This window comes from Solea solea, chromosome 10, assembly GCF_958295425.1.
Source record: "Solea solea chromosome 10, fSolSol10.1, whole genome shotgun sequence".
Taxonomy (NCBI): domain Eukaryota; kingdom Metazoa; phylum Chordata; class Actinopteri; order Pleuronectiformes; family Soleidae; genus Solea; species Solea solea.
The window spans coordinates 3,389,346-3,398,365 of NC_081143.1; the positions used below are offsets into that span (position 1 = coordinate 3,389,346).

Genomic DNA, 9,020 nt, shown 5'->3' on the forward strand with positions numbered 1-9,020 from the left:
TTCCTACTTAAAAATGTCTTTACCTTGGGAAATCTCCATTGCCTTTACTTTCCATATATTTTATTTCATCATTCAGAAATCTCATGTAAGTCATATGTACAATTATTGCATGGGATATGAATCCTATAAAACACCATAACACACCAAAAAGATTTACAATCAAAACTCCACAGCTCATGAAAAAGCTGCATGCATATTAGAAAAAAATTAACAAAGTTTAAGGGCTGTGTTCAAAACTGTGACCAATCAAAAAAATAATCTTACAACTGAATAGTCGTCTGCATTGTGCTCTGCACATCTACATGTTTGCGTGTGATGTAATACTATGAACACTCAAGACAAGCCAGATAGTACAAGTATGTTCCAGACTGAATCAATTTTGCATTTTTAATCAATGTAAAAGACTAATGATTGGTAATCTTACTTCTCAAATATCAATTTATATTTTGCTACGTATTTCATTTAAGGGAGAGAATACACGTTTTCTAACTATTTTTTTTATTTGGAGGATTAATGGCAATAACAATACTGAAATCACAAAAAAAAATAACCTCAATAAATAAAACTAATATTAAACGGCTGTGGTGCAGTGGTAAAAAACAAAGAAACATTGGAGTCAACATCAAATCTCAGATCAGAGCCAGCACAGATAATCTATGTATGTATGCATGTGTGATATCAGATCATTTCAGTGCTCTGTTTCTGATGTTATGCGTACATCTATGTAATGACACATCAGACTTTTGTTTGAAATAGTCCAAGACATCTTTCCTGTCAGTTCATATATGGGAATCCTACAGCATTTCTCCATTTCAGAATACCAGTCTGCTAATGGTATTGAATCCCCCTCCCCCACCTCCTCCTCCTCCACCTCCACCAGATGGGCCGCAGCTCCCTGGTGGGTTATTGTCATCTGAACCGTTGGGCCTGAACGAACAGGATGATGAAGGGGCCTGGAGAGCCTGGGTCCGAGCATTAAGCTCCTGCTCCTGTTGACATTATGAAGGAAAATGTATTTATTTCTTTACAAATCTGTTCACTTTGAACTGTCAAACAAGAGCAAACATGTACACATGTGCCACAGGTTTCATCTCGCTATGATGTAGCTCTCTGAGACTGATCACTCTAATCACTCTACATTGTTACAGCACCCTCTAGAGGTGATTTACAATGGTCACTAATTTAAGTGTGGTGGAATGTCAACCAAACACAGAACAACTCAATGATTCGTGAAATTACTGCCCAGATTTGGCTTAAAGTGCAGTAAAAAAAATTAAATCATACTCAGAGTGTTCAGTCTGTTTTCACTTAGCCATTTTCCTCCTGAGGGAATTTTGTACAAGCCTTGACTTTCATAATGGCCTCACACTAAGCGGGTTAGTGGCGATGATGTTATCAAATACTGAAAAATAGGTGTCCCAGCTACAATATCTAATGAGACCAACCTGCAGATTATGAACGTACTCTGATTGACTTGATCATCCCTGTTACATTTCCCCCTACTTTGTTTGCATTTGAGCAAGTATGTTTTCTTCAGTACATATTCTCTTACCTGTAAATACAGCTTATTGTCTTTGATAATAGCATCCAGCAGTTCTTTCTGCAGAGGAGGCTCAGCACTCATTCCATTTGCCATGAGACCGCCATTTATGTTCTGCCCTTGTAGCTCCTGTTTCCTGTACATAAGCACATACGCTGTGTCCTTGGGGAAACGATTAGTAATGTTTTGTACTGATTGGAAGGATGTGAATGTCACTCTGCTGTCATTGAACAGCATCCAATCCCTTGCCTCTTGGACACTATTTGCCAGTGTGTCCCCTTGTTCGGGCGGAGCTGAGACAGCTGAGCAAGTGGGGAGGCTACACTCCACTTGGCCATTTCCCAAATCCTCCTTGAGGGCAAGGTGATTGGCCGGATGCTGTGCTCCAACTGCTCCGCTGATGTCACGACCGTAGGAGTAGTAATGGCCACTCTCGGATGACATACCAGAATGCATCACCACTGAGGTGAGGACATAAGGAACAGACAGCACTGGCATTTCTCCTTCTCGGCTTATCTGCTCTGTTCCATCTATACTGCCCTTCTCCTCTTCCTCCTCCTCTTTTTGAGATGGTTTGAGTTTCTTGGCCAGATTCTCACTGCTTTCAGGAGAATCCACTTGCAGAGGCAAAGAGGTAGGAGAGGAACACTGTACAGTCATTGAAGGGACATGCACTGGGAGGCTCATGTGTGTTGGGATGGTAACATTGTCCAGAATCTTCCTCCGGACATGGCATTTGGCATCATATGAGAATCGCAGCAGGGTCAGGATCAAGTACTCCGGTGCCGACACCAATTTCAAAGTCTTCTCTGCCCGTTGGAGAGAACTACACTTCTCACAGAAATAGGCATTGTCTTCATCTAGGGTCTCTGGAGCCAGAAAATAGTTCACCAGGTCTGGCACAGAGAGAGGAGGCTCATTTGTAACTGGCACAAAATGGACATTGCTAGCTGGGGATTTGGCCGGGCCTGATTCAGGAGTTTCACTACCACCATTGACAGATCCCTGACATAGAACCTTGGGTTCCTCTGTGGGCCCCTCAGGCTGGGGGCCATCCTGAGAGGTGGTAGGACAAAAGGCTAAAGACAGGTCTGTAAAAGGTTCCTCTTTCTCAGAGTTGCAATTGCACTGCATACAGCGAATGCCTGTGATCAGCTTCCCCCCAAACATCCTTTCGATTAAAGTCCTCCCATCATTTCCTGGTTTGGTTCCAACATTTACTGAAGGCAACTCTTCACCTTCCTCTGAAGAAGTCTGACTTGTTGTACCATTGCTGCTTGTGTCTACAGGGGGGTCAACCCTTGGCTTAGCTGATTCCAGGACCTGAAGTGTTCTCTCCTCTTCATGCAACCTTGAGATCAGGAGACAGGGACAAGGGACTTATTGTTTAAATCTGAGCCACTTTTGTGATAGTGTACCACATCTATTCTTTCTTAAGAAAACACAATCTAGTTATACACACTTAACACTCAAAATGCAAATGCATAATGTATTTTGTGTGCTTCAGTACCTGTCTAGAAGAAACCTAAGGTACTCGGAACAGTCCTGCTGAGAGCCCGCATTGAACCAGGGAGGCCGAGATGCTTCCAAGAAGATTCTTGGAGCATATGCTGCCCTCTACAGGAGACACATGTATGCACAGACTCATCGTCATCCACTGTTAAAATCCGTAAGTAACATTATTTTGTGTAATGTGTTACACAGGGCCTTACTGACCTGTGTGTGCGCAAGAATGGCAAAAAGCAACTGAAGATTTTTCATTAGTGTGTTGGATCCATTTAGATATAATGATAAAACGTGCCTCCTGAAACTGAGAAAATAGATCGTATTCAGTCCTTGTGTTTCATACAAACATAAACTTGTAAGTAGAATGTGTGTGTCTGTGCATGTGACTTACTCTGTGGCCATGAACAGGGTCTGGATGATGCTGTTCATGAAACAGGTGTTCCCCAGGTTGACTAGGCCCGTCTTGCCAGTCTCAGATTTCCCTGCTTGCCTCAGAAGACCAGACACAAATGAGTTGGACTGAGATGTCCAGGCACTTTGATTCAACATCAGCTTGATCTTCTCCTCTCCAGGTTTTGGGAGATCCTGACAGAAAATATTCATGTAATCAGACACAGAACAAACTTAGCAACAAGTACTTGTTTGTTGTTGACCTCTATGCTCCGAGCATGAGGTGCACTGCACACTTCTACCTTGATTGCCTCTAGTATGTGGTCGTAGAGGTCAGGAAAGCCGGAGTACTGGTACATCATGCAGTGTATGAGCTCAGTGAACTGCAGCAAGAAAGCTTTGCTGGTGGGAAGACCATCGGTCCTTAAGGACTGGACTAAATGCACCACATGTGGAACAACCTAAGACAGTGAAAGATGACGGGAAGAGAAAACATTAAGGACACTGTTGCTGAAAACACTGGGCAGCACTGCTAATATTAATCACACATATCTGCAACACGGTCAGCCAGAGGGTAGTTGTACATACAGAAACCCACAGAAGGCTCAATCTTATTTGCTATTTTTTTGTGTGTGTATTCATGTTTTCAGATATTTGTTAAACAGGACAACTCAAGGGTGACTGCTCAGTTGCACTGTTTCAGTGAATCATATGTTCTAACACTGAGAGCAATGCCAAGTTTGAGGTACGGGGATAACTCTGCAGCTTTGAAGTAATTTAATCCAGAGGAAATGAAAATGAGAAAACTAATAAAGTGGCCATATGAGATGGAAATTGGCTGTGATGAGATGGGAGATCCCTTACCAAATGGAAGGCCTCAGGAGAGTGCTGGAAACTCAACAGCATGTGTGAGAGCACAGCTAGCGCCCCCTGTCGCACTATTGGATACCACAGGCGACTAAATACCTGCAAGTTAAAAAATAAAATTTGCCATGATGACATTTATATAACCCGTATAACTGCAACAATGTAGCTTATTACAGTAGTTTAACATCTATGTAAATTTAACAGTACAATAATTTAATAATTGTAATGTGTACAATTCCTGAGCACATTATTAAATTAAAACAAGTTCTCATTACAAACCAATTCAATCTTGAGCAGAGTGACATCAATGAGGATTGTGAACTTCTGAACTGCAGCAAGTCCTTTGAGCAAAGCAATGACCCAGGTATCAACATGTTGGGCCAAAGGCCAAGACAGCCAGTCTATCATCCTTGACAAAGAAAAATTCCATTTTGAGAATGTTGACATTAAATATGGATATAAAGATACATGCTTTCAGTTTCTATATCTTATAGATGTTGGACATTTGAAGGATGCATACAGATTTAGACATTTGTATCATAGTTTGTTAACAATGAAGGATTTTAAATAGACACTGGCACTGTTGTTTAGCACAAAAGAGTACTTGTGTGAGGTTCAGTAACCTGCAGAGTGCTTTAGTCATGTTTGCATCTTTGACATTCTGGTCTGTGGTGAGGCTCTTGATAAGCACTGTTATCATCTGGATGGGGATATGCTGGACCAGGCAGGCAAGAGAGATGGATGGCTCAAAGGCAGGATCTGTGAGATGTCAAAAACAATCACAGTGGAACATAATTATGTATATTTTACAGTGACTAGGTAGAATCACCACCACAAACTGTGGCTTCAAAATTTGAACAACACCATATTGATTTAAAACGTTATAAGCCTCACTTAGAATGTTTTAATCTGTTGCTTTGTCCATCCACAGTCAACATGTGTACAGCTGTTTTACTTATAAGTACATTTTAAGGCCAGATCTAATTTCTTTAATATCCACTACCATTTTTTTAAATGTACATTTAAATGTACAAACTACACACATATGAATTTAAGTCAGCTATTTCTGCAAACCAAAACAAGTTGTCTTTATCTGCAAGTGATCAATCATGTGCTAACAACCCTGGTACGAATGCCATGATTTGTTATGGAGTAGTTATTAGTCATGGTCATCCATCCTGCCAAATTAATATACAATATTGGCAAATTACACATCTACAACTGCAAGGATAAAAACTACATTTGTCCATATACAAGTTTTGCACTATTTACGTAACTTCCTTGAAACAACCCAGTTCTCCCAGAGCTTAAGCTGTACAAAAATAATGGCACTTTATTGCTCTACAATGAATTAAAATAAAATTCTACATTTCCAATATATTATAAATTATTTTGGAGGGAGAAGACAAAGGTGCGTCACCTGTGGAAGAGATGATGGCAAAGACTTCCTGCAGTGAGGGAAGCAGTGTGGCAGGTTCTGCCTTCCAGATGTTCTGTAACAGTGAGCTAACCTTAGTCACCTGACCCACATACTCTCTCAGCTCCCGCTCGTGGTTGGAAAAGCAGTGGAAGTAACTGATGGTCCTGACTAACTGTTGGCAGAACAAAACGCCCGACTTATCCCTCGGGATGCACTGCACAAAGTCAGACAGCAAAGTGCTCAAACGGGCACAAACAGTGGGCTCAGGACGTTCACACACCATCCTTAAAACCTCCACCTGTATCACGCTGAAGAGTTCCAGCACCGAGGGGCAGCTGATGAGCAGCCGCAGGCAAGAGTGAATGTAGTCTATTATGGCTGGATCTTTGTGGTTCAGCTGGCCATAGCCTTGCTGGAGAAGGCTTACGACAAAATCTTTACTGAAGAAACACTCAAACTCTGGGCGGTGGTAGCGTGCATAGGCTTCCAAAACCTGGAAGCCAATCTGCTTCTGGAAGGCATCTTCACCGTGCAAGATGAGGCGAGTGGTCAGTGTAAACAATGCCTGACACTGCTGCTCCGTCACTTCCTTCTCTGCTGCTTCCACAACCTTCTTCACGATGGCCCTCTTTACTGTAACAGAGTGATTGGAACTCACAAGGCCCTCCAAAATCTTGTCCATGATGAAAGTCTGTAGAGGGCAAATCGGCAAATAATTATTTGGAAATCGCTAACAGTGTGTCTGGTATCATAAATAATATAAATAAATATTTATAAAACACATTTACAATATCACAAATTGTCTTCATCGTTTCAATTACACTGAACACAAGAGTTTGGTCCCATTGTTATGAAGAGCTCTATTCACTCCGAATGTCAAGAGTACATCAATTGTCTGCATTCGCTGAGTGAACACTGTCAGCAGCATGCAACCATGTAACATGCTTACTCTGCTGAATGAGCAGCAAAGGGTTGTATAGAGTAAACTAAACCTCTGAAAGTAACACAGACACATAAGTTTTAACATGTCTGAAACAGGTACAAGAGTGCAGGTGGTTTAATTTTTGTCACAATTCTGACTTAATTTAAAAAAAAAAAAAAGGATTTAGATGGAAGTCAAACAGTACTAGTAGGGATTTTGCAGGCCGTTTTTAGCTAAAACTGTATAATCAAGGTATCATGAATAGAAGAACAAATAGAGGGCTTTTATAATGAAATCTATATTACACCCTTGTATTTTAAAGAAACAAAATGTTTTCTACTCTCATCAAAAGGTGCATATGTGCTGTCTATCAGTTAATCTGACCTTTAATGGTCTACTTTAGGGCTGTAAATATTTATTGACCTGACCTGTATTGACATACAATAGCATTATAACATGTTATTAGATGTGCAAAAACTATTCCCATGCTCATAATAGGTTACAAATCATTTGCTAAATTAATCAACAACTATTTTAAAAATCCATTAATCGTTTTGGGTTTTTTTTTTATGTCAACTTGTTATAAAACAAGTTGACATATATTTCAAAACAGAACATATATTCGGTTTAAAGACATTTAAGGACCGCCTAATTTTTAAGGATAGGGGAAACAACCATTTTCTGACATTTTATAGACCATAGAACTAAACAATTAATGCATGAAATAGATGTACCCTGACTGCTTCATTTTCTCTGTATACTGGTTATAATGTAGTCATTGGGATAATCAAAAATCGCTTTGGATAAAAGCGTCTGCTAAATGTAAAAAAACAGGCCTACGATGTATTATGTATATAATTATGTATACACTGTAGGGCTGAACATTTAATCGATTTTTAACAAAATCACAATAAGGCGTAATAATTCTTAAAGCCAAAATGTGTGTGAGAGATCAAATATTTTGCTGACCTAAACACATGATTTTCTACAGACTGAAAAAAATACCTTTGTTTCCCACAGATCTGCACAAATAACGCACAGTAAGCATTATAAATATGTTATTCACATGAAAAAAAAATATGTAAAAAAATTACCATTCCTTCTCATATCGGGAATCATATCGCAATCGCAACTTCAGTCAAAATAATGCAAACGCATTTAAGCTATAAATAGCGTGCTTGTGTGAAAACAGACGGCTAGCTTGCTAACGCTGGCTGAAACATTAATATCTCTGTACACTTCACAGTTCAACCGTAGCTCGGACGCTTCGACCCGGGCTATAAACCTTTCAAGTTGTCTCGGTCGTCTCCTTTGAAGCAGTTTTTATTGACACCCCGTAATAGTAAAAGGAAATTCCAATCGTATCCAAACAGGCCTGACGTGAGCTGAGAAATGGTATGAGCATCTGACTTAGCACAAATAGCGCTAATTCATTTATGAACATATATAAACGCGATATAAGGTGTACTTACCCAAATGAATCATGTCAAACACTGTCCAACTTGAAAGTACCTAGCTGTCTGTCGGTCTTATGTTCATTGTAATAGATAAAACTGTGTTATTTTGGATAATTTCTTCGCTCAAAATCAGCTGATCAGCTCTGTCTCCACCGGCGTCACTCCTGTGGACGGAAATGTTGATAGGACCCCCGAAATGGTCGCCTCCTTGTTGCCTGTTACCGCAGTTTAATTTCAAATATCAGAATGGAAGGTCTACTGTTCACGACGACTCTAACAATTTTTAATTTTTAATATATGTATGTTGTCAAACTGGTACTGAGATAATTATTGAGATTTAAATGTGTGCACTGGACGCGTTGCGTTTACGTACTCCTCGTGCATCCGTTATGAAGAATTCCTTTGTTTGAACCTGTCGAAATCAAATGTTCTTTTCCTCTTAATTAGTTTATAAAGGGACAGTGACATCTTAATCAGCACGCCATTAACAATTTGCTTTTCGTCTACAATTTGGAATATGTATTATTTATAATTGCAGTCAAATAATATGAACTACTATTCCAATTCATTCGAACAGTCATAATCTAACTTTTTAATCTTTTCAATCACAACATACAATTAAACTAACTATTTTACAGTAAGCTGTTAAGCACGGGTTAAGAGTCGTTCTAATGTATGTCAGATCAATTTAGTTAATTATTTTCTCTCCTTTCAATTGAGGTTGAGCTGTTATTTAATGTAGGTTGGCTTGCAGATACTTTGTACAGTGGAAATTGCTAACTACATTCACCAATATCAAGCATCCATGATATCAAGGGCATGAAAGCAAAAAGAGGGAAAGCATTAAAACAAAGAATACTCCTTAGGGAGGGGCCCGAGCGGCAGAGTGAGAAGGTTTCCAATAGTTATGAAAGCAGC

At 39.8% G+C, this 9,020-nt stretch overlaps 1 protein-coding gene across 1 annotated transcript; it reads right to left on the reverse strand.

Annotated features, from left to right (window-relative positions):
- Nucleotides 1-38: 38 nt before the first annotated feature.
- usp38 (ubiquitin specific peptidase 38) lies at nt 39-8,922 on the reverse strand. Its single transcript, XM_058640965.1, has 11 exons — nt 8,118-8,922; nt 5,724-6,414; nt 4,927-5,062; nt 4,583-4,712; nt 4,301-4,402; nt 3,739-3,897; nt 3,438-3,631; nt 3,257-3,350; nt 3,051-3,157; nt 1,553-2,891; nt 39-989 (listed from the first exon to the last, which is right to left on the reverse strand). Exons 2-11 carry the CDS (start codon nt 6,403-6,405, stop codon nt 813-815), a joined length of 3,120 nt encoding a protein of 1,039 aa, XP_058496948.1. The 5' UTR covers nt 6,406-6,414; nt 8,118-8,922; the 3' UTR covers nt 39-812.
- Between the last annotated feature and the right edge of the window lie 98 nt (nt 8,923-9,020).

Bases quoted from the DNA above. Each gene is read 5' to 3' on its own strand.
- usp38 (XM_058640965.1), bottom strand. From the start codon at position 6,405: ATGGACAAGATTTTGGAGGGCCTTGTGAGTTCCAATCACTCTGTTACA. The intron at 3,632-3,738 runs GTAGAAGTGTGC...ATTTTCTGTCAG, and splicing joins ACATACTAGAGGCAATCAAG to GATCTCCCAAAACCTGGAGA. The intron at 990-1,552 runs GTAAGAGAATAT...TAATGTCAACAG, and splicing joins ACAATAAGCTGTATTTACAG to GAGCAGGAGCTTAATGCTCG.